The sequence below is a fragment of the Oncorhynchus mykiss genome, chromosome 13, assembly GCF_013265735.2.
Source record: "Oncorhynchus mykiss isolate Arlee chromosome 13, USDA_OmykA_1.1, whole genome shotgun sequence".
NCBI lineage: Eukaryota > Metazoa > Chordata > Actinopteri > Salmoniformes > Salmonidae > Oncorhynchus > Oncorhynchus mykiss.
This window is the reverse complement of record NC_048577.1, coordinates 62413887-62439679: the sequence shown is the minus strand read 5'-3', so window position 1 is coordinate 62439679 and position 25793 is coordinate 62413887. Positions and strand designations below refer to the sequence as shown.

Genomic DNA, 25793 nt, shown 5'->3' with positions numbered 1-25793 from the left:
CCACTGCGGTGAAGGTGAGAGAGATGCCTGGATCCACGTGTCACACTGCAGATGATCCAGGAGAAGATGGGGCCTCGCCAGTTACGGTGGTGCAGTGTGGCCCCCTGCATTAGCACAGGAGTGCTAATTAGTACAACGGTACAAGTACTGTATCATCGCCAACCGGCATGAAGGCAGTCAAATTAGACTTCTCCAAGCACTGATGCTGCTGATGGTCATTAGTAGACTACCAAACTTGCTAACTGCCTGGTACTCTGCAATATATTGTCCCTCTAATCACTCTGACATCAATGCAAGTGTAATCGAAAATTTAATCAAACACTTCATGAGAGCCCATGAGCTCATGTTACACAACATTTCTATAGGATATACAGTTGCACATGAAAACATGTAATGGCCTCTATTAAAAAGAGGAGGTTCCCATCAGGTTTCTATAGGTTAGGTCTACTATATTTATTTCTCAACTTTCCTAATATCAAGCAATAATTAAGCACTTTGCTTATCTTTACAACAGGAGTATAGCCTACCTGGCTGGCATGAAAATGGACGACAGGAAAAGCGTCCTCCGTTTGCTATTTAAGTGAACTCACTACAGTAATTGTCCAGCTTACAAAGTGGCTCAGTGACTCGTGTTTGCATCTCAATGTGAAAAAACTCTTTGCATGTTCTTCACAAAGAGGGCAACAACATATGCTATTGAACCAGATGTCTATGTGTCAGGGGAGAAACTCCAGGTGGTATCTGATTGTAGGTACCTTGGCATCATACTTGATTCCAACCTCTCTTTTAAAAAGCATGCGAAAAAGGTCATTCAGATAACCAAATTCAACCTAGCTAAATCTTGTGCAATACACCGACACATGTCTTGTATTCAAGATCCTAAATGGCCTGGCTCCCCCTCCACTCAGTATTTTTGTTAAACAAAAAACCCAAACATACGGCAGCAGATCCACAAGGTCTGCCATGAGAGGTGACTGTATAGTTTCCTTATGCTACGTCTTGCTTGTCCTATGTTGCTCTGTCTGTATGCTACGTCTTGCTTGTCCTATGTTTCTCTGTCTGTACGCTACGTCTTGCTTGTCCTATGTTGTTCTGTCTGTATGCTACGTCCTGCTTGTCCTATGTTGCTCTGTCTGTATGCTACGTCTTGCTTGTCCTATGTGGCTCTGTCTGCATGCTACGTCTTGCTTGTCCTATGTTGCTCTGTGTGTGCTCACTGCTCAATGATTGTCTATATTGTAATTGTTTTTAATAACCTGCCCAGGGACTGCGGTTGAAAATTAGCCGGCTAGTTAAAACCGGCACTTTTACTGAAACGTTGATTAATGTCCACTGTCCCTGTAAAAATAAAATAAACTCAAACTCAAGTGCAGAGATGTATTTTTTCCCCTGACCTTGTTTCGAAACAGGTGCATGAAAATGGTCCAAATCAAAACAAATGTCACACATATATTTAGTATATGTAAAGACAAGATCAAATCAAGAATAGTCTGATGGGGGACAATATTAGCCCATCACTTGTGAATTATTTATTATCACTTGTGAATGATGCCCAGCTTAAGGCAAGAAACAATGCCTTTTTTTTTGGGGGGGGGGGCTTTTTTGATTCATAGTCGCACACCTCATGTAGTTGTCACGAACATTATAAGGAGTGGACCAAGATGCAGCGTGGTATGTTTCCATCCTTTTAATTAGGAAGAGAAAAACTAAAAGAACAAAAACAATAACGCGCACTAACGAAATGTACCGCTGATACTGGCACCACTGGCAACTATACCTAGACAAGATCCCACAAAGCACAATGGGTAAATGTCTACCTAAATATGATCCCCCAGCAGAGACAACGATAAACACCTGCATCTGATTGGGAACCATACTAGGCCAACATAGAAATATAATTAACCTAGATACCAACCCTTAATCATACCCTGAACTAACCAACATAGAGAATAAAAGCTCTCTATGGTCAGGGCGTGACAGTAGTAGCCTAGCACATAAACCTATATGTTTTGATAAGGTTTGTATCACAACTAAAGTGGCCCAAAAATGTCTAAAATTAAGCACATTAATTCGCTTTACAACGAGTGTAGAGCCTAACTGGCATACAGCGCGTGAGTTTCAAGTTTGGGGAAGATCATTTCACCATAAAAATGCACCTTTATAATAAAAGCTTTAAACGCATAAATGCATTTGTGGTCACTTTTAAGAATTGTGTTTTCCGCTAATGGAACGTTTGCGCTTAAAGCATACTGTCGTGTGCACATTGCTGCACTTATAATGTGAATAAATAGCCTAATAGTTTATCAACATTTAAGCAAAACACTCTGATGTGCTGGGTCAGCCTCATTGCATAAAAACGTTTTTTTTAATTTATGCTAGTGGTAGTACTAATCGGGGATCTATCGCATTCCACAACAGTCCCAGACTATGTTTGGAATATTTATTTATCGCACAGAATAGAATAGGTAAACTGTTGTACTATGGGGGATAGTAGATTGACAAAGGCTAGTGCTTTTGCTGTTAGTTAGGCCTACTCATCTTGTTGGCTGACGAAAAGTAAATGTGGACAGTTGTTCCAATATCTTCAATATGCACCTCGGAATTGGATAAGGACGTGAACAGTTGCGTCCCCGATGTGTCTGTCTTCGCCTGTATCCTGTGAGAAAGACCCGATCATTTGATGGAGAGCCGTGTGAATGAGAGGTGCTTCAGAGCGGGCAGCATTTAGGGAGAAGGGCTGTAAAAGACATGGATATTTTAGGGTGCATTATGGCCACACAAAGGGGATGCCTCTGGGAAATTTAAGGCATTATCTATAGCTTCTCAAATTGTGAATGAGAGAGTGACGAAGTGTTTACAGCCTGCGCAACAAAACAAAGCAGATCTCATGCCTTTCAAGCGACTTTTTTCAAATCATCATTAGAGTTGCATCATGCAAGCTTACAATTTATTAAAAATCAAAACATATAGCCCAACGTTTGTTGAACAACTACAGTTTCATTAATACCTCTAAATTAAGTATATAGGAGTACCTATTTCTTTGTTGACCGCTCAACACAGAATAGCCGCACGTGCGCACTCAAATCGTTTGGAGAAAATATCCTTTCTATTTTATTCAGCTTTGTTAAATTTGATTCTTTATACTATAAAATAATGCCACGGAATTCTAAGCAAATCTTGTCTGCTAAATGAACTAGTGCAGCCCACAACCATATGGCATAGCCAGATCAGGACCTGACATAAGGACAACTCAGTATGCTGCACTGTTCTTCTGAAATAGACTACATTTTCTTCATATCATGTTTCTTTAGACCAATCTAAAATAAATGATGTATTTAATGTGAAGGTGTAGCCTATATTACATGGATGTATTATGCTTTTTCTAATGTAAATGTTCAAAGAGCTGTGGCTTGCAGGCTATATGTGGAAGCCAGGAGATGGTGAATGTGTTCATGTTAATTAAGTTAACTCGTTAACAATGCCCTCCAAACATGGCAACTTTCTCATTATTGTTTTATTTTTAAAAGCAGAACATTGTTTGAGAGTGATCTGTGTGTATTAGCAGTAGTGGTTGTCCTACAAGAAAGAGTAGAAGGGTCCTAGTTGAAAGTAATAAAGACAATCAGTTGACGTCCATTTTCCTCAGTGTTGACAGTATGTGTTATTAGTGGCTTTCAGAAAGCACTCTAATAATGCAATATCTTAGTAATTTGAAGAATCTAAGGTTTCAATACAAGGCCACATGATGAACAGAGGGATTGAGCCTTGGGACTGATATTAAATGAAAGGCTGCCATCTGGTGTTTGGGTTAAAGATAAGCCTCCTGTGGACCAATAGATAACCCTCCAAATGAAAGTGAGTGGTACTCACTGAACTCAGGGTGTAAGGGACACAGTGGAAGCATATGTTTTTGACCCTTTCCAATTATTTTCACTCAATTCGATAGTTTGAATAACACCAGTCCAGAATTGAAGTAGATCCAAGTAAATGTTTAAGTACCGAATATTGAATTGATAAGTCAGCACCAACTTTTTGAAGGCCCTAGTGGATTTGTTAAACAACAAGTTTTATATTTTGTCTATTTGACGTCCCAGAGAAAGTTAATACAGAACAAATGTCAACGCAACCTGATTGTGTTAAGAGCTGTGGAAACAATGATTAAACACAGAGATTTATTTACCTCTGAGTCTACGGATCCCTTGTGGATGTGTGTGTGTTTTTTTAATAGATTCACTCCTGTTGATAGAAGTACACACTTGCCTGTAGATTTGACCTTCATTATGATGATAGTATTTCCATAAATTAAATTGTGTAATGAAGCATGTGTGTAACTGATTGACTTACTAGAATTAAGGGTTTGAAAGGATAAACTATCTGGTTGTATGTGTTGATTTAGCTTACTTTAATATAAGTATTTTGATAGAACCTCATTTGACAGTTTAATCCATAATTTAATGATTACCTTAAAATGTTACAATCGTTACCACAGAAGTGGTAAAAGGAGGGAGTGTGAGGGAACATTTTATTGTCTGCAGAGATAGCCTTGAATTGTACACAGCATCTCCTTTCACTCTATCCTGGTTTGTGCAGTTGACTGTGACCTCCTCCTCAGATCAATTATCAGTATTCCCAGAACATTGCTCTGGGAATAAAAAAAAGCAGTATCTCAGTTTCAAGGTCTCAGCTTTGAGAGAAGAAGCCTTGTGAGGTGTCACTCAGTCACATGCAGGAACCAATGTTAATAATAAATAATGTAAATCATGCTTATATGACTTGTTTGTGTAGCATTATATTAGGACTGAAAGGGAACACCCTTGGCAGAGTTTTCATCAAGCTTGGACTGAGTTTGTGAACCTCTCCAGACATCATAATAAAGAGTGATTCATTTCATATTGACATCAGGTGTCCCTGGTGTTGAATTTCCACCACGCCATGCAAATAAACTGATATCTCTAGCTTAAACAGACAGATTTTGATAGAGATTTGTGTATTATGCCAATTAGATTTCCGTGGGGCGTGGTCATCGACTCTTACACTTAAGGTGTAGACTACTAAAAAATGTGTGCCACACCCGACCCACGTGACCTGTGATTTCCGTGAATCTGATTGGTTAAAGAGGTGGCACCACAGGTCCCTGATTGGTGGGGACATTTTTTTCTCCTGCTCTAAAGTTACCCAAGTTTTTTTTTTACTGAAAGCAACAACACTGTAAGGAATTTGAATAGGCGTAGCCTAAAACTGACATTTCTAGTTCATCCCCATTGTTTAAGTGAAAGACGGACAGTTTATGACATTTTATGGCAGCCGGGCAAGTTGAGCCTGCTTTGTGGTTGTCCCATTAGGCAGAGGATTTTTTAAAACTAAATACAACCAAACTGTAAATAATTCCAGTAGGAGCTTCACAAAATATGTGCAACTTTTAGTCAGGGCGAGCAGAGTGCGAGCCACTTTATCCTGTTACTCCAGCTGAGATACACTATATAGCGGTAACTCACCTAGCCATGCTAGCTTCGCCCTCATGTGGGTGCTAACAAGGATGCTAAGTAGTGCTACGTATCAACAGCCATTGTCAACCAATCAAGTAGGGGTTGGAAGCTCTGGTGAGGTTCGATTGGTTGCGCAAGCAATATCACCAAATATTTGCTTGATGATCAGCTTTGCCCAACTTTAGTCCCTCCCTGTTCAGCTCCCTCTCCCATGCTTGCATCTCCCAATGGTCCCTGGCCAGTCCATTTTGCACTGCTTTACTTTCATTGAAAATGAATGGGAAGCTGTTGTTTCACCATGTGATACAGTCTCTAGTGTATACGCCCTGTCAGACATGAGCTGCACGTTGAAATCTTGAAATCACGCTCTGCAAAAGTTTGTAGTATGTGTCCGATGTATCAGGCCAGAAAAACAGATTCTCTGCTTCCTCCCTGTTGTTTAATTAAGAGACCGACAAAATCAAATCAAATCAAACTTTATTTGCCACATGTGCCGAATACAACAAGTGTAGACTTTACTGTGAAATGCTTCCTTACAAGCCCTTAACCAACAGTACAGTTTAAAAAAATAAAAATAATTATCAAGTAGGCTAAAATAAAAAGTAATAATAAAAAGTAACGCAAATAAGAACAACAATAACGAGGTTATATACAGGGGCACTGGTACCGAGTCAGTGTGGAGGTTATATACAGGGGGCACCGGTACCGAGTCAGTGTGGAGGTTATATACAGGGGGCACCGGTACCGAGTCAGTGTGGAGGTTATATACAGGGGGCACCGGTACCGAGTCAGTGTGGAGGTTATATACAGGGGGTACCGGTACCGAGTCAGTGTGGAGGTTATATACAGGGGGCACCGGTACCGAGTCAGTGTGGAGGTTATATACAGGGGGTACCGGTACCGAGTCAGTGTGGAGGTTATATACAGGGGGCACCGGTACCGAGTCAGTGTGGAGGTTATATACAGGGGGCACCGGTACCGAGTCAGTGTGGAGGTTATATACAGGGGGCACCGGTACCGAGTCAGTGTGGAGGTTATATACAGGGGGCACCGGTACCGAGTCAGTGTGGAGGTTATATACAGGGGGCACCGGTACCGAGTCAGTGTGGAGGTTATATACAGGGGGTACCGGTACCGAGTCAGTGTGGAGGTTATATACAGGGGGCACCGGTACCGAGTCAGTGTGGAGGTTTAATACAGGGGGCACTGGTACCGAGTCAGTGTGGAGGCTATATACAGGGGGCACTGGTACCGAGTCAGTGTGCAGGGGTACAGGCTAGTTGAGGTAATCTGTACATGCAAGTGAAGTGACAAGTTATGGCATTTCTGCGTGTAAACAACTATCGGGTTAGTGACCATAATCTTCAGCAACCATAAAATACTGCTGATTTGGCTGATGGGAAGGTGCCTTTCAGACCTTAAAGTCAATCTCTGTGTGCAGGGTGTGACATAGTGATTAATCAGTTGCAGAATGGTTTTATATGGGCTATGGTGGCCTTTTCTAATCAGGTCACACAGATTTAAACTCCTGGAAAAACTCCTGGCCCTTTAGGGAGAATGAAAACCCTGTCATACTGCAGCAACCTTTCTCATATGAATTATATTTTAAAACTGGAATAACAGGGGAGTTTCCCTTACACAGACACAGAGACAACTGTGAATAGACAATACAACTAACAGGACAGAGTTTGTTTTATGCAGTGTTGCATCATGTAGGCCCAGGGATAGAAATGGCCTGTGTCCAAAATCGTTAAATTCCATCCCTGTGTATTCATACCACTTGACTTATTCCACATTTTGTTGTGTTACAGTTTAAATTCAAAATGGATTACATTTATGTTTTTTCTTCACCCATCTACACAGACTACCCCATAGTGAAAATATGTTTTTTTTAAATCATTGCAAATTTATTGAAAATTAAATACAGAAATATCTAATTTACATACGTTTTCACACCCCTGAGTCAATACTTTGTAGAAGCAACTTTGGCCACGATTAAAGCTGTGGGTATCTTTCGTTAAGTCTTTAAGAGCTTTCCACACCTGGATTGTACATAATTGACCTATTATTCTTTTCAAAATTATTCAAGCTGTGTCAAATTTGTTGTTGATCATTGCTAGACCATTTTCAAGTTTTCTAGCAGACTTTCTAGCAGATTTAAGTCAAAGCTGTAACTCAGCCAATCAGGAACATGCACCGACTTCTTGGTAAGAAACTCCAGTGTAGATTTGGCCTTGTGTTTTAGGCTACTGTCCTCCTGAAAGGTGAATTCATCTCCCAGTATCTGGTGGAAAGCGGACTGGACCAGGTTTATTTTTAGGATTTTTAAAATGTGGTTTATTTTTTATCCCGAAAACTCCTCAGTCCTTAATGATGACAAGCATACCCATAACATGATGCAGTCACCACTATGCTTGAAATTTTGTGGAGTGGTACTCAGTAATGTGTTGTATTGGATTTGCCCCAAACATAACACGTTGTATTCAGAACAAAAAGTGAATTGCTTTGCCACATTTTTAGCAGTATTATTTTAGTCCCTTATTACAAACGGGATGCATGTTTTGGAATATTTGTATTCTATACAGGGTTCCTTCTTTTCACTCTGTCAATTAGGGTAGTATTGTGGAGTAACTACAATGTTGTTGATCCATCTGCAGTTTTCTCCTATCACAGCCATTAAACTTTGTTACTGTTTAAATGTCCCCACTGGCCTCATGGTGAAATCCCTGAGCGGTTTTCTTCCCCTCCGAATTCGGAAGGACGCCTGTAACTTTGTAGTGATGGGTGTATTGATACACCACTCAATGTATATTTAATAACTTCACCATGCTCAAAGGGATATTCAATGTCTGCTTTTTCTCCCATCTACCAATAGGTGCCCTTCTTTGCGATTCATTGGAATTACTCCCTGGTCTTTGTGGTTGAATCTGTGTTTGAAATTCACTTTTCGACTGTGGGAACTTACATATAATTGTATGTGAGGGGTACAGAGATGAGGTAGTCATTAAAAATTCATGTTAAACACTATTTTTGCACACAAAGTGAGTCCACGCAACTGATTATCTGACTTGTTAAGCACATTTTTACTCTTTAACTCATGTTTGTTAGCTGTGCCCAGTAATTGTCCACACCTGATCTTAATGAGTGCTTGTTTCCTTTGAAATGGGTGTGTTTGAATAGACTCACAATAACAGCTTCATATGACTTAGCATGCTAGCTCCATCCTGGTGGGACAGTGGACTATTTCCATGGATAGAGAACAGAAGATTCAACGACAAAAAATGAATTCCAAAGCAAATGAATTTCCATGTGTCCTGTCTGTGCTTAGAGTTGGAAACAGTCAACCCAAACTAAGCTAGCAGTATTATTAAAAGTCTTATGTGAAACATGTTCTCAGAATGTAATTGAATTATCTTCAAATAACCTATAATTTCTGTTAATAGAACATTAATAAAACTACCCAGGAAAACTTTCAGGGAACCATAGTAAAACATTTTCAGAACCTCTGTACAACCTAAAAATAAACGTTCCCAGAACAGGTGAAGTTCACACTTCAGTTCTCAGAATGTTTAAAAAACAATACGTTTTACCAGGTAGGAAACTGAGGGCTTTGTTCCCAGAACCAATGGGAAAACAAAAACCTGCATTCCCACAACTTCCAAGGAACCAAATGTGCTTGCTGGGAGGCTTTCAAACGGCACTTCAAACAGATTCTAATTTTGGTGCGCATAGAATGATGTCATTCAAATGTATGTTCCACGGCAATTTTTCTTCACAATATGATGCAGATAGGCTCATTCTGTTCAAGACAACCCAGGCTATAACGTATGTCATCCTTGTAACTGAGGATAAAAAATAGAGATCATTAACATGAGTTTTCAAACACAGAAATGTGTGTGGTTTGCTTGTATGACATCAAAGTGGAATTTATTATAATCCTTAATGTCACATCTTTCATAACACATTGACTCATTTAATGCAATTCCCTCACTCAAACAACAACAGATGTGGAAAAGTAGCCCAATTATCTGGAGGGAATGTGTTATCTTCTTGTCTCTTGTGGTGCTCAAGTTTATAATGGCTGTCCGCCAAAACCGGCTGCCATTTTCATCTCATATATGGGATGACAGGGGCAAGTGAACTGAGCAGTTGGGCAAGTTGAGCCTGCTCTAAAATTTCCCCAGGTGTTTTTTTTATTTTTTTTTACTGAAAACAACAAAACTTTAAAGAATTCCAGTAGGCTTAGCCTATTTTTATATTGAACCTTTATTTAACTAGACAAATCAGTTGAGAACAAATTATTATTTACAATGACGGCATTCCCCGTCCAAACCCCGGTCCAATTGTGTGCCACCCTATGAGACTCCCAATTACGGCCAGATTGTGATACAGCCTGGAATCGAACCAGGGTCTGTAGTGACACCTCAAGCACTGATATGTACAAAGAGAGAACAGTGTAGAATGCCCCCCCCCCCCCAAAACGGATCTTTCAGTTTCATCGTCAATTTATGGCAACTGGGCATGTTGAGCTTGTGGTTGAGCCATTAGTCAGAGGATTCTTTTTAATTGAATGGTTGCGGTTCTGGATTAATAGAATGCTCAGCCTACCATAGGCTGGGTTCTGACTGGGGGAGGAGCTCACAGCCTGCAATAAATAGCGGATGATTACGTTGAGGGGAAAATACTTTTAAGAGTTATCCGTCGGTCTGGGAACAGTCCGAAGGGAAATACGTTATTTTGTCATTTACGCCTCACACCTTTACTCGGCTCCTTTTGTGATATTTGGGTAACCGTAATTAGTTTCCAAATGACGCGGTATGTAAGCAGTTGTTTCATTACTCTGTTCGTGCTGTTCCTGTGGCGGGTCGAAGACATCGCAGATGCGTGCAAATGCTCCCCTCCGCATCCCCAAAAGGCTTTTTGCGATGCAGAAATCGGTAAGGCAATTTTGGCAACATTTTACTTTTCAGCCTTCACATGTTGAGAGCTATTAATACGCAGCATGCAAACATTTGATGTATTGTCTGTGGTCGTAGTAGAAATAATTAGGACATGATCATTAAGCCTATTTACATCACACAATTATATACAAAATAAAATAGGCGACAGTGAGTTGGGCTATCAACCTTGTTCCTGGAGAGCTATGCTCCTGTAAATGTTGAATCCAAACCTATTTCTAACGAACCTGAGTCAATTTATCAACCAGACAATTATTAGAATCAGGTGCGCTAGATTAGGGATGGCGCAAAAACCTACAGGACTGCAGCTCTCCAGGAACATGGTTGAGAGCCCTGCGTTGTTGCTTTAGGAATAAAGTGTCACTACACTTTATTTGAGATGTGTTTACAAAACATTAAGGACATTGCTCTTTCCATGACATGGACTGGCCAGGTGTTAACTATGATCCCTTATTGATGTCACTTGTTAAATCCCCTTCGGTGTTGATTAAGGAGACAGGTTAAAGAAGGCTGTTTAAGCCTAGAGACAATTGAGACATGGCTTGTGTATGTGTCATTCAGGTTGACTGGGTAAGACCAAAGATTGAAGCGCTGTTAAATGGGGCAATGGTAGTATGTGCCAGGTGCACCTGTTTGTGTAAAGAACTGCAACGCTGCTGGGTTTTTCACACTGAACAGTTTTCTGTGTGTATCAAGAATGGTCCACCACCCAAAGGACATTCAGCCGACTTGACACAATTGTGGGAAGCATTGGAGTCAACATGGGCCAGCATCACTATGGAATGCTTTCGACGCCTTGTCGAGTCCATGTGCCAATGACTTGAGGTTCTGTTCTACGGACTAGTCTTATAGCAGCAGCTAATGTACAGCATCTTCCTACCTGAACCAATCTACAGAGGGCATGTTTAAACCGGGTGTGTCAAATTAAAAGCAGAAGACCAGAACTAGGAATGTAGGACCAGGAGGGAAATCAAATCAAATTTATTTATATAGCCCTTCGTACATCAGCTGATATCTCAAAGTGCTGTACAGAAACCCAGCCTAAAACCCCAAACAGCAAGCAATGCAGGTGTAGAAGCACGGTGGCTAGGAAAAACTCCCTAGGAAGGCCGAAACCTAGAGGAACCAGGCTATGTGGGGTGGCCAGTCCTCTTCTGGCTGTGCCGGGTGGAGATTATAACAGAACATGGCCAAGATGTTCAAATGTTCATAAATGACCAGCATGGTCGAATAATAAGGCAGAACAGTTGAAACGGGAGCAGCAGCACAGTCAGGTGGACTGGGGACAGCAAGGAGTCATCATGTCAGGTATTCCTGGGGCATGGTCCTAGGGCTCAGGTCCTCCGAGAGAGAGAAAGAGAGAATTAGAGAGAGCACACTTAGATTCACACAGGACACCGAATAGGACAGGAGAAGTACTCCAGATATAACAAACTGACCCCAGCCCCCCGACACATAAACTACTGCAGCATAAATACTGGAGGCTGAGACAGGAGGGGTCAGGAGACACTGTGGCCCCATCTGAGGACACCCCCGGACAGGGCCAAACAGGAAGGATATAACCCCACCCACTTTGCTAAAGCACAGCCCCCACACCACTAGAGGGATATCTTCAACCACCAACTTACCATCCTGAGATGAGGCTGAATATAGCCCACAAAGACCTCCACCACGGCACAACCCAAGGGGGGGGGGGCGCCAACCCAGACAGGATGACCACATCAGTGAATCAACCCACTCAGGTGACGCACCCCCTCCAGGAACGGCATGAGAGAGCCCCAGTAAGCCAGTGACTCGGCCCCTGTAATAAGGTTAGAGGCAGAGAATCCCAGTGGAAAGAGGGGAACCGGCCAGGCAGAGACAGCAAGGGCGGTTCGTTGCTCCAGTGCCTTTCCGTTCACCTTCCCACTCCTGGGCCAGACTACACTCAATCATATGACCCACTGAAGAGATGAGTCTTCAGTAGAGACTTAAAGGTTGAGACCGAGTTTGCGTCTCTGACATGGGTAGGCAGGCCGTTCCATAAAAATGGAGCTCTATAGGAGAAAGCCCTGCCTCCAGCTGTTTGCTTAGAAATTCTAGGGACAATTAGGAGGCCTGCGTCTTGTGACCGTAGCGTACGTGTAGGTATGTACGGCAGGACCATATCAGAGAGATAGGTAGGAGCAAGCCCATGTAATGCTTTGTAGGTTAGCAGTAAAACCTTGAAATCAGCCCTTGCTTTGACAGGAAGCCAGTGTAGAGAGGCTAGCACTGGAGTAAGATGATCAAATTTTTTCCTAGTCAGGATTCTAGCAGCCGTATTTAGCACTAACAAGTTTATTTAGTGCTTTATCCGGGTAGCCGGAAAGTAGAGCATTGCAGTAGTCTAACCTAGAAGTGACAAAAGCATGGATTAATTTTTCTGCATCATTTTTTGACAAAGTTTCTGATTTTTGCAATGTTACGTAGATGGAAAAAAGCTGTCCTTGAAATGGTCTTGATATGTTCTTCAAAAGAGAGATCAGGGTCCAGAGTAACGCCGAGGTCCTTCACAGTTTTATTTGAGACGACTGTACAACATTAAGATTAATTGTCAGATTCAACAGAAAATCTCTTTGTTTCTTGGGACCTAGAACAAGCATCTCTGTTTTGTCCGAGTTTAAAAGTAGAAAGTTTGCAGCCATCCACTTCCTTATGTCTGAAACACATGCATCTAGCAAGGGCAATTTTGGGGCTTCACTATGTTTCATTGAAATGTACAGCTGTGTGTCATCCGCATAGCAGTGAAAGTTAACATGTTTCTGAATGACATCCCCAAGAGGTAAAATATATAGTGAAAACAATAGTGGTCCTAAAACGGAACCTTGAGGAACACCGAAATTTACAGTTGATTTGTCAGAGGACAAACCATTCACAGAGACGAACTGATATCTTTCCGACAGATAAGCTCTAAACCAGGCCAGAACTTGTCCGTGTAGACCAATTTGGGTTTCCAATCTCTCCAAAAGAATGTGGTGATCGATGGTATCAAAAGCAGCACTAAGGTCTAGGAGCACGAGGACAGATGCAGAGCCTCGGTCCGATGCCATTAAAATGTAATTTACCACCTTCACAAGTGCCGTCTCAGTGCTATGATGGGGTCTAAAACCAGACTGAAGCATTTCGTATACATTGTTTGTCTTCAGGAAGGCAGTGAGTTGTTGCGCAACAGCCTTTTCTAAAATTTGAGAGGAATGGAAGATTTGATATAGGCCGATAGTTTAAAAAAATATATTTTCTGGGTCAAGGTTTGGCTTTTTCAAGAGGCTTTATTACTGCCACTTTTAGTGAGTTTGGTACACATCCGGTGGATAGAGAGCCGTTTTGTTATGTTCAACATAGGAGGGCCAAGCACAGGAAGCAGCTCTTTCAGTAGTTTAGTTGGAATAGGGTCCAGTATGCAGCTTGACGGTTTAGAGGCCATGATTATTTTCATCATTGTGTCAAGAGATATAGTACTAAAACACTTGAGCGTCTCTCTTGATCCTAGGTCCTGGCAGAGTTGTGCAGACTCAGGACAACTGAGCTTTGAAATGGACTCAGTCATCTGATTTGACGTTAACCTAGCCAAAATGTTACACCCAGTCTTAACTTATGCACAAACATTCTGAACCGACTGGGTATTGGGTCTGTAAAGCGTTCTACACTGTTCTCTCTGCTCCATATCACCCTTACACTGATGGTGTGACTGACCAGTATACCAGAATAGATTTCAATAATGTTAGATAAACCATGTCTCCCTCTTCCAGTGATCAGGGCGAAGGTGGTTGGAAAGAAAGCGGTGTCTAACGCCATCAAGTATGACATCCAACAGATCAAGGTATGATCAGCCTTTCTATTAAGTGGTTGTTTCTTCCTGCACTGACACATTGAAGCCCCCTGAACCCCAGTCTAACAGCTGGGCCCAGTTCTCTCTCTCTCCCCCTTGGCTCCAGCCCTTCAATGTCTACAGATCTGGATAGGTATAAGCAGTGTCGTTGTGGAACTTCCACCATATGAAATTAGCATACTTCTATAAAAAGCCTCTCCCTAAAGTGTTGACCTTCCTGTTGGTCCAAGTCTATGGTGACATCCTCTATATGAACTCAGCTGCCACTTCATTAAAGCTATCACTACATTCTCTAACAGATAGTTAGTTGGCCCTCTGATGTCACAGGTTGCTGCATTTCTATATTTGAATTTATAAAGCTATTTAACTTGAACTCCACCTGTGCCTTACATCATTACTAATCTTTAGTCATGAGCTAGCTGTCCTTGAGGCTGGGTGTGGTAACTGGAATAAATGATCGCTTGCACCTTACAGATCTGTGAATATCAAAGGGTGAAGACTGACAGTGCCTGAGAGCTGTAGACGGTGAGGTTCCAAATGATATATGTGGATGTTTGACAGATCCTCTGTTCTCCTTGTGATTGGCTAGATGTTTAAATGCCCAGACCAGGTTATCCACGCCATCTTCACTGCACCATCCCCAGCTGCATGTGGTGTGACTCTGGACCTCAACAAGGAGTATCTCTTCACAGGTGAGGTTCTCACTACGTTACCCACGTTCTGTTGCCAACACTGGTTAACCCTATCAGTCCTCAGACTCCAGCACAAATCAGCTTTTCATTTATCTGCATGTCCAGCCCTTAGATTTCACCTCAAGTGTTTTAGCACTTTTATTTTCAGGACAACCAGGGCTACAAGTAAACCACAAAACAATTTGATGTGGACTTTGGCATTAATGAGTTTCATTGACAAATGTTAACATGAGGTCTGCCAAAGCTTGATATTACTTTTAATGAACTTTCTTTAACTAAGCAAGTCAGTTAAGAACAAATTCTTATTTTTAATGACGGCCCCTTCAAGGGAAGAACGACAGATTTTTACCTTGTCACCTCGGGGATTCGATCTTGCAACCTTACAGTTAGTAGTCCAATACTTTAACCACTAGGCTACTTGCAACTACTTACAGCGCTCATACATGTTTATCTTCTCTTTAGAAGAACCCCTTACCTTCTAATGTCTCTTACCTTGTGCACATCATATAGAATAACATGTTACATGTTCATGAGTCTTAGCTTTTCATTAATCTACTGAACATAAATATCAATGCCACAGCTTCTAAAAATGTAACCTTGTTACAATTCATATAAGGAAATCAGTAAATTTAAATATGTTTATTAGGCCCTAATCTATGGATTTCACATGACTGGGAATACAGATTTGAAACTGTTGTTCGTAGATACGGTACATTAAAAAAAAAGGTAATGGATCACCAGTATCTGGTGTGACCAACATTTGCCTCATGCAGCTCAACACATCACCTACGTGTAATTTAGGCTGTTGCTTGTGGCATGTTCAGCTCGACGTTGCTGGATATTGGCTGGAACACTTCGAACCAGTGCATTCAAAATATGCTCAATGGGTGACGTGTGACTATGCAAGCCATAGAAGTTGGAAATTATCAGCTTCCAGGAATTATGGGGAGATCGTTGCGACATGGGGCCATGCATTATAATGCTGCAACATGAGGTGATAGTGGCGAATGAAGTGCAAATTCTCTAAAACAGAGGTGGCTTATGGTAGAGAAATTAACATTAAATTATCTGGCAACAGCTCTGGACTTCCCTGCAGTCAGCATGCCAATTGCATGCTCCCTCAACTTGAGCCATCTGTGGCACTGTGACAACTGCACATTTTAGTGTTTTTTTTATTGTCCCCAGCACAAGGTGCACATGTGTAATGATTCTGTTTAATCAGCTTCTTGATATGCCATGCCTGTGAAGTGGATGGATTATCTTGGGAAAGGGGAAATGCTCACTAACATGGATGTAAACAAATCTGTGCACAACTTGAGAGAAATTAGCTTTCTTGTGAAATTTCGCCAGTCTCTTATTTCGGCCGTTGAAACATGGGACCAACACTATAAACTCAGCAAAAAAAGAGATGTCCCTTTTTCAGGACCCTGTCTTTCAAAGATAATTAGTAAAAATCAAAATAACTTCAGATCTTCTTTGTAATGGGTTTACACTGTTTCCCACGCTTGTTCAATGAACCGTAAACAATGAATGAACGTGCACCTGTGGAACGGTCGTTAAGACAATAACAGCTTATTGACTGTAGGTAATTAAGGTCACAGTTATGAAAACGTGGGGCACTTTCCCCATGGTACATTGACTCACTATCTCCTCTGTCTGTAGGCAAGCTGGAGACTGGAAGGATGTATGTAACACTGTGTGGCTATAATCCGCCCTGGGAGGACTTGAGTGCTGCACAAAAGAACAGCTTGACTCACCGCTACCAAAGCGGCTGTGATTGCAAGGTGTGTGTGATGGGAATTAGTCATATTACTGTACACCAATATTTACACAGCACATTTTCTAAAAGGGAGTATATTACTCTGGTCACATTGGCAAAACACATGAGCTAGAGTATTGGTATAATAATCAGTGATCTTGGTCTCTCTCTGCTCCACAGATCATCCACTGCACTTCGCTCCCCTGTCCGATCAGCACCACAGATGCATGTCTGTGGATGGACTGGGGGACAAACAATAGCCAAAACCTTGCCTGTATCAAGAGTAATGGTTCTTGTGCTTGGAAGTAGTTCCTAGATATTGGGGACTCTACAGGCTATACTCTACAGGCCATCCGCTTAGTGACTCCAGATGACAAAGCTGCCAATGTGTAGTTTTAAATTAACCAACATGTCTTGCTGGTCACTTCTTGTAAAATAAACAAATCAAATGCAGTGTTAATGTTTTCTGCCATTCATTTTTTAAATTGATGTTAAATTTAACTGGAACCAAAGCTGTTATCAACCCCAAATTGTGATCAGTGTTGTCTGATATGGTTATTTGAAAATGGAACAGTATTCCTGAAGCATCAAGCAGGGCGTCATGTAGAATGTTCAGATATGTTCTATACATAAAGAACAAATTGTCTTCTCTGACATGAAAGTAATCATGTTGGCTCTAATGGCGTTTCTATCTGGAACATTCTACATTTGTCTACTGATTGTGGCCCTTTAGTAGTTTGGGTCTAAACCAGGGCTTTATCTATGTAATGATGTTGACCATTAAACAACTGACTTGTTCTGTAATATTCTTTAGTGGGATGAATAGTTTATTTCTGTCATTTCGCAGACCATCAGAACAGGGAGCGTTTTGAAAGCCTTCTAAAGAAGAGCAGTAATTGGTTGATGTGGAACAAATCAGACATTGATTTTCATAAGAATGGTAAAGTTAATAACTAGGTATGAAACCACCCAGATGTGTACCCACCATGGTATTGGGCATCTGCTGACATTTGAACTAACCTGGTTTAGAAGACAAACTTGCATGCAATTCAGGAGAACATTGTACACATTTTGGGCAGCTTTTTTTTGATCAGATGGTATTGCAAGGTATGCTTTGTGTAGGATATGCCGTGCTGGCAGCTGTAGGTTTTAAACCCCCATTCGAGGCTGTAATATTTCTGTAAAGAGTTTGCTTGTCTATCTGGAATGGGTTATTTTCTGGTAAAATAATAGCTTTCTATAGACTATGCCCGACCTTTGATTTCCGTGAATCTGATTGGTCACAAGTCCCAGAGTGGTGGGCAATTTGTTTTCTCCTGATTGTAACAAAGTTTAGCTTTTCCCCACATGTTTAATTTTCACCAGATGGATGCAGTGAAATGTGTTTTTAGAAGGTCAGTTAAATTAATGTTTGTCCCTGGAGCAAATTGGAGGTAAGTGCCATGTGCAAGGGCTCACAGACTGCTCAGTTATTCCAACCAGTGACCTTTGGGTTACTGGCCACACTAACCACTAGGCCAGTGTTCTTGGTCCTGGAGGACCTCCAACAGTACACATTCTAGATGTATCCCTGGACAATCAGCTCATTGAGGGCTTGATGACAGGTTGACATATTGAATCAGGGTTGCTTGTCCAGGATTAAAATACAAATGTGTACTGTTTGGGGTACTCGAACCAGAGTTGGAAAACACTGCACTAGGCTACCCGTGGCCCCGCTGCCTTCAGTGCCATCGCCCCATGCTTGCATTGTAGGCTGCCTCGTCACTGTTTGTAATCAGGCCTGCCTCTGTCGTGTAGTCAGCTAATTTGAGTTAGTCGTGCTTGACCGCTCCGTCCTGGATGAACGTTGTCTAGAAAGCAGACTATGAACTTCATTGAATTACATGTTGGGCAGAGATTTGAGTACAGGTATAATTACATCAACTTTTCAAAGCATGGGGAGTGCTTTCAGATTTGTCACTTGAAGCATGCGCAAAAGCATAAACGCATGCATGGGTTCCGCAAGTATGTTTGCCGATTTATACTGTCATTTGCACATGGCTACAGAAGCCTATAGCTTCGGTCTCCATCTAATTTGTTAAAACCTCTAAGGATCTGCCCCTTTTTATTCAATTTTCGCCTAAAATGACATACCCAAATCTAACTGCCTGTAGCTCAGTACCTGAAGCAAGCAAATGCATATTCTTGATACCATTTGAAAGGAAACACGTTTTTGAAATGTGAAATGCATGTTATATTCTCCTACATTAGATCTGGTAAAAGATAATATAAAAAGTATGTACAAAAAATATATACATATATTTGAAATGCAAGAGAGAGGCCATAATGTATTATTCCAGCCCAGGTGCAGTTTAGATTTTGGCCACTAGATGGCAGCAGTGTATGTGCAAAGTTTTAGACTGATCCAATGAACCATTGCATTTATGATATAAAATGTATATCAAGACTGCTCAAATGTACCTAATTGGTTTAACTTTTCAAGTACAAAACTGTTTACTCTCTTCAAACAATACCATGGTATTATTTTGCTGTAATAGCTACTGTAAATTGGACAGTGCAGTTAGATTAACAATAATTTTAAGCTTTCTGCCAATATCAGATATGTCTATGTCCTGGGAAATGTTCGTTGCTAATCACATTAGCCTACGTTAGCTCAAACGTCCCGCGGGAGGGACAATGATCCCGTAGCGGTTTTAAAAGGCCAACATTTCATAAACTTCACTTTGGAGAAGGTGATGTGCTTCGGTTTTCTGCCTTATTACTGTTTTCAAATTGGTAAGGCAAAATAGATCTTAAACATTTGTCATTTATATTTACAATTCCCTTATTCACTTTCTCATTTACCTATTGTACACGTCATCTTCCAATCTTTCAGGATTTTTATTTCCCAATATTTTGTGTGTAAAGGACCTCAACCCTATTTATTCCGGCTGACAGTTTCCTAACCCTAAATAATATATACAAGATCAGAGTACTGTCTAGTGCCGCGTTCACGTGCTAGTCGGAATTAGGAAACTTCTGACTTGATAACTGGTTGAACACGGCACATGTACACTGCATTCGGGAAGTTTTACGACTTTTTCTACATTTTGTTACATTACAGCCTTACTCTTACTCCTTCCTCAATCTGCAGATCCTTTCAAGCTCTTGTCAGGTTGGATGGGGAGCGTCGCTGCAGAGCTATTATCAGGTTTCTCCAGAGATGTTAGATCGGGTTCAAGTCCAGGCTCTGGCTGGGCAACTCAAGGACATTGAGACTTGTCCCGTAGTCCTGCGTTGTCTTGGCTGTATGCTTAGGGTCGTTGTCCTGTTGGAAGGTGAACCTTCGGCCAAGTCTGAGGTCCTGAGCAGGTTTTCATTAAGGATCTTTCTGTACTTTGCTCAGTTGATCTTTCGCTAGATTCCGACTAGTCTCCCATTCCCACAGCATGCTACACTGTACGTATGGTGCCAGAATTCCTCCAGATGTGACACTTGGCATTTAGGGCAAAAAGTAGATATTGGTTTCATGTGCCTTTAGGTAAACTTCCAGTGGGCTATAATCTGCCTTTTGCAGAGTGGATTTGGTCTGGCCACTCCCATTGTCTAATTGGAGTGCTGCCGAGATTGTTGTCCTTGTCCACAGAGGAGCTCTGTCAGTGACCATCGAGGTCTTGGTCACCTCCCTGAGCAAGGCCTTTCTCCCCCAATTGTCCAGTTTGGCCAGCTCTGAAGAATCTTGGTGGTTCCAGACTTCCAGTGAGGGAGGTTGTGTTCTTGGGGACCATTGAGCCTGCAGACATGTTTTGGTAACCTTCCCCACAGCTGTGCCTAAATCCTTTGAGCTCGGACAATTCCAACCTCATGTCTTGTTGTGCCGTCAACTGTGGGATGTTAGGTGTGCCTTTCCAAATCAATTTACCAGAGGTGGAATCCAATGAAGTTGTAAAATGATCCAAGACAGGATGCACCCAAGCTCAATTTTGATCCTCATAGCAGAAGGTCTGAATACAATTACATTGGTTAATAAAATCTTAACCTTTGCCATTATGGGTGTAGACTGAAGAAAAACGTATTTAATCCATTCTAGAATAAGGCTGTAACTTGACATGTGACAGAAGGGGGTCGGAATACTTTTCCGAATGCACTGTACTACCAGTTAAGTCGGAAATTTCTGTTCTTGCTAGTGCTGACTAGCACTTGTAAACAGCTGAATGTTCATCCAACTGAATACAATCTTATAAAGCAAGGAAGAAACAATGAGTTGTTTAATTTGGTCAATGACATTACAAAGCTGAAGCCCTGGTTTAGACAAACTATTTCAGGACCATGTTCAATAATGCATTCAGTTCTAGTTAAACAAGCAAATTAAGGACACACGAAATTAGTACTTGAAGCGCTATATGTGAAGTTCATTATTGTACAAGTGATATTTTCACAAGATGGTTGCCCTCTTTCACATTGACCATTTCCTGCAACCTGTCCTCTGACAACAACTTGACAAGTTAATGTAGGTCTTGTAATTGTTAGAAACTACTTCATTATTTGAGTTTGTAGCTTTTTTTTTGTTTAGGGGTCATCAATATCCAGAAACTACTTGGGCAGTGCCATCCCCTTGTACCAGGCACAGGATCCATCACCCCCCTTGATACAGGCAATGTTATTGTCCCAGGGTCTGCTTTGGCCAATGTCCATCCACAGGCACTCATCCGCGGTGCTGATCGGACAGGGAAGGGAAGTGCAGCGGATGATCTGTGGATCGGAGTAGGGAGAGAAAGACCAAGATCACCGACTGATCATTACCCAAATAGTGTAGCTCTTACATTTTCCAATGGTGACCAGAGTGCGAAGAAAGTCTGCTGTGTAAATATACAACATATAGTAATATTAACACACCGTGCAATCACAGCCGCTTCGGTAGCGCAGAGTCAAGCTCCTCATTTGTGTGTCACTCAAAGCCCCCCAGGACTGAATGAAGTCACACATTATTACATGCACTGTTCCATCAGTATTCAGCCTGCCTGCAGACAAAGGAGACAATATGCTGTAGGGAAAATGTGGTGTAGGGTAAAGCTGGCCTTCAACACTGTCCTCGGATTAGTTTCTTTCCACATATGGTTGGGATTGTAGGAGATGAGCCTAGATCTGTACCTGGGGGAAAACTGCAACCTGAAACGGGGAAAAAGTACCGATACAGCCCGGAGCTATTCATAAATAATGCATTAGTTATTTGTAAGTAATTCTAAGTGTAGAGAACGTCATTTCTAAAACATTTGTTGTCTTATACAAGATGAAGTCAATAGTAGGTCATGAGGCTGTAAGCATTTCTAACCAGTGCTGCTAATGGACCTTAGGTAACCTAGTGAGAACCGCACCTGTGAAGAGATACTCCTTGTTGATTTCCAGAAACGCGCGACACGGGCCTCCAGTGGAGATGACGTGGATATCCTGGTTAGGACCTTTGAACATCTAGCCAACCACAAGGAGAGAAAGGATCCGTCAAACATCTACATATACAGTTTGTTCTATATGGCATGTAGGGACAGCTTAACCTCACTGGTCTCCTTTACAGAGGAGCCCTGAATTACACATTAAAATACAAGCAGAACAGAAGCAGTCATAAACAAACATTCAGTAATAAGGTCCTCAACACTTTGCCCTAGATGCAGCAGACAGTTTCACAACAAGGCACAAAACAAACATTCAGTAATAAGGTCCTCAACACTTTGCCCTAGATGCAGCAGAACAGAAGCAGTCATAAACAAACATTCAGTAATAAGGTCCTCAACACTTTGAATTGCCCTAGATGCAGCAGACAGTTTCACAACAAGGCACAAAACAAACATTCAGTAATAAGGTCCTCAACACTTTGAATTGCCCTAGATGCAGCGGACAGTTTCACAACAAGGCACAAAACAAACATTCAGTATTAAGGTCCTCAACACCTTGAATTGCCCTAGATGCAGCGGACAGTTTCACAACAAGGCACAAAACAAACATTCAGTAATAAGGTCCTCAACACTTTGAATTGCCCTAGATGCAGACAGTTTCACAACAAGGCACAAAAAAATATATTTACCTAACGGAGTAAAGACCGAAGGAAATTTCCAAAGTTATTCATCCCTTATCCCAGGTGTGGTAACTCATGTCTAAAGGTTAGTAATGCTTTTAGTGAGGTTTCGTAAAGGGATTAATAAATTAAAATATTGCAATGCGTCAACCTACGTGACATCAAACAGGACCAACTTCCTAGTTGAGAATGTAGCGTTGAGTACTAGACCTGTTGCCCATAATAAAGAGGCATCTGAATTCATGTAGATGATGTCACCATTGTCTAGGACTGGTAGGAGGGTTGACTGAAACATGCCTCTTGCTCAGTGCTAAAGGCATGACTCATTTCTATAAATAACCCCTTTTTATTAATGGTGGAAGCTCCACAATTACACTGCTTATACCTATCCAGATCTTCAATCATTTAAGGGTTGGGTCCAAATTGGGGCCATCTGTCAGACTGGGGTTCAGGGGGCTTCAATGTGTCAGTGCAGGAAGGAACAACCACTTAATAAAAAGGCTGATCATACCTCGATCTGTTTGACGTCATAGTTGGTGTTACCAGACACAGCTTTCACGCCAACCACCTTTGCCCTGATCACTACAAAATAAGAGACATGGTTTAACTACTGAAATGATCAATTTCTGGTACAATAGTCAGACATCAGTTTCAGGGTGTTAAGTGATCTGAGAGAACATAGAATCTATTACAGACCCAAGATGTCAGGCTTTAGCACCATGCTCTATCAACAGAGCTTGCTCCCTCAACAGCAAAGTCATCACTCAATCATTTTAGAGAATATACCACAAATAAAGTCTTCACTTTTCAATAAACTCAACAGGAACTATCCTCAGGGAAGCGTGTTGCATGTCATCACACCTCTTTACTAACAAACAGTAATTGAGTCAAGGTACATTTCTCTAAAAGGTCAAGTAGCTGCTCATGATGTAGTGCTGTCTAACACCCACAACCATCCTGTCTTACCATACTGCATCAGTGGTTGAAGTAGAACGAAAGGTGCCAATACACTTAAAATCACAATGCCATATTGATGTTTTACAGTGACTAACCCATTTTATACGAGGTTCCTATACTCACGTAGTTGTTACATTGTTGGTAACACAGCTATCAGCACATGTCAAAATAATAGAAATGACATCTAATTTATAGAATTAACAACCTGCGAGATAAACAGCGGCAAAATCTGAATTAGTGAGTAGTTTACAGAAGTGACATAGTTTAGAAATGTAGAGTAGACCCATTTGCCATGTAGGCCTAAATTATTCTGATGAATTCTCTAAAATGTCAAGTATGTGAGGCGTTGGATAATGTCATGTTGAACATTTCGTTTAATAACAAGTCAGTCATCTTTAGGCCTAGAGCAAGGATGGGAAACGCCAGTCCTCACCGATCAGAGTAGTGTCATCCCCGCGGGTGTAATCGTCAAGCAGATTCTGTTACAAAACGTTTTGCAACAGAACCGTTTTACACCAGACAGAAAACGCAAACGAGAGTGTGGTAAAAATTCAGGTAGGTCCCTCACCGTTTCACTTGGTTCTTAAGTGGCAAACGTTTCCGTAATGAATACACCCAGGTGTAGCCCATATTGTTACCGACTTAATGTAAATACTTGCGAGAAGATGTAAATACAGGCCTAATGATCATGTCCTGAAAATAATTGCGAAAGAAAATGCATAACATTGTTGCATGATGCGCATTGACAGGGTATAGTAGGCAGCCTACCAACACGTGAAGAGAAACTACAGACGTCAGACATTTCTAAATTGCCTTACCGACATCTGCATTGCAAAAAGCCCGTTGAGGATGTGCACTCATGCAAGTGCAAGCTTCTGTGATGTCATCGACCCGCCACAGGAACAGAACGACCAGAGTAATGAAACAACTACTTACGGACCAAGTCATTTTTAGAAACTAATTAATTTACTGTCCACTCTATAGAAGACAAACAATATTGCTACCGTTTACCCCTCCCTACGACAGTTCAGGTTATTACTGCGCGAAAACCTTCTACATACTACATGGAATCAGCCGGCTTTTATTGCAGGCTGTGAGCTCCTCCCCGCAGTTAGAACCAAGCCAGTGGTAGGCTGATCACTCTATTCATCCTTAACCACAATCACCTGTTTATTGGACAACCACAGAGCAGGCTCAATTTGCTGACATAATGGCATAAATTGTCTGCATTTCACTTAAACAATGGGGATGAACCAGCAATATAAATTTTAAGCTACACCTACTGGAATTCCTTATAGCTTTGTTGTTTTCATTTATTTATTTTTATCACCTGGGGCAAGTTTAAAGCAGGCTCAACTTGCCCAACTGGTCAGTTCACTTGACCCAGGCAATGGGGTAACCCTTAAATCTCTGCTACAACTAGGTTCCGGATTTTCATCTGGGTACCATCGGGAGAAAAAAAAATGCCACACCACCAAATCACAGGTCGTATAGGTCAGGCATGGGACAGGAAAATAACTTACTCCCATCAGACACAGACACAAACTCTTTACAGCAATGTTGTAGCAGCCTACACCTCAATGTTAGTGATCTGACCTGCTGCATCAGTCTGATCAACTGTAGGCCTCTATACGCCCTGTCCCATCTGGCCAGGGGAAACAAAGTGGTGGTAACAATGTTGTAGCAGCCTACACCTCAACGTTAGCGATCTGACCTAGTGATGGCATAGGCTAGACTGTTAATGCACCTGTAACTGGTAATTACAGGTGAACAGTATATGGATCACTCTATGGAAGTAGTGCACATTGGGGGTTGAAAAAAATATGTAATTTGTGTCCTATTTTTTCCCCCAAACTTTCACTTTCTCGAAAATGAGAAGACAGTTGTTAACGCAAAGAAATGCCACAACTTGTCAGTCTCTTAGTTAAACAATAGGGAGGAAGCAGGAAAATGTGTTTTAATGGCCTGCTACTTCGGACATGTAGGCCTAACTGTTACAGTGTGAGATTATCCTCCATGAGAGGCTTGTACTCTCATGGACA

At 41.5% G+C, this 25793-nt stretch overlaps 2 protein-coding genes across 2 annotated transcripts; one reads left to right on the top strand and one right to left on the bottom strand.

Annotated features, from left to right (window-relative positions):
• Positions 1 to 10109: 10109 nt before the first annotated feature.
• Positions 10110 to 17199, top strand: LOC110487076 (metalloproteinase inhibitor 2). Its single transcript, XM_036941836.1, has 5 exons — positions 10110 to 10423; positions 14215 to 14285; positions 14884 to 14986; positions 16649 to 16770; positions 16926 to 17199. The coding sequence occupies exons 1-5, from the start codon at positions 10294 to 10296 to the stop codon at positions 17052 to 17054; spliced, it is 555 nt and encodes a 184-aa protein (XP_036797731.1). The 5' UTR covers positions 10110 to 10293; the 3' UTR covers positions 17055 to 17199.
• Positions 17200 to 21145: 3946 nt separating this feature from the next.
• Positions 21146 to 24863, bottom strand: LOC118938344 (metalloproteinase inhibitor 2-like). The gene is made up of 5 exons (XM_036941832.1): positions 24570 to 24863; positions 23306 to 23376; positions 22100 to 22193; positions 21621 to 21745; positions 21146 to 21476 (listed from the first exon to the last, which is right to left on the bottom strand). Exons 1-5 carry the CDS (start codon positions 24697 to 24699, stop codon positions 21318 to 21320), a joined length of 579 nt encoding a protein of 192 aa, XP_036797727.1. The 5' UTR covers positions 24700 to 24863; the 3' UTR covers positions 21146 to 21317.
• Between the last annotated feature and the right edge of the window lie 930 nt (positions 24864 to 25793).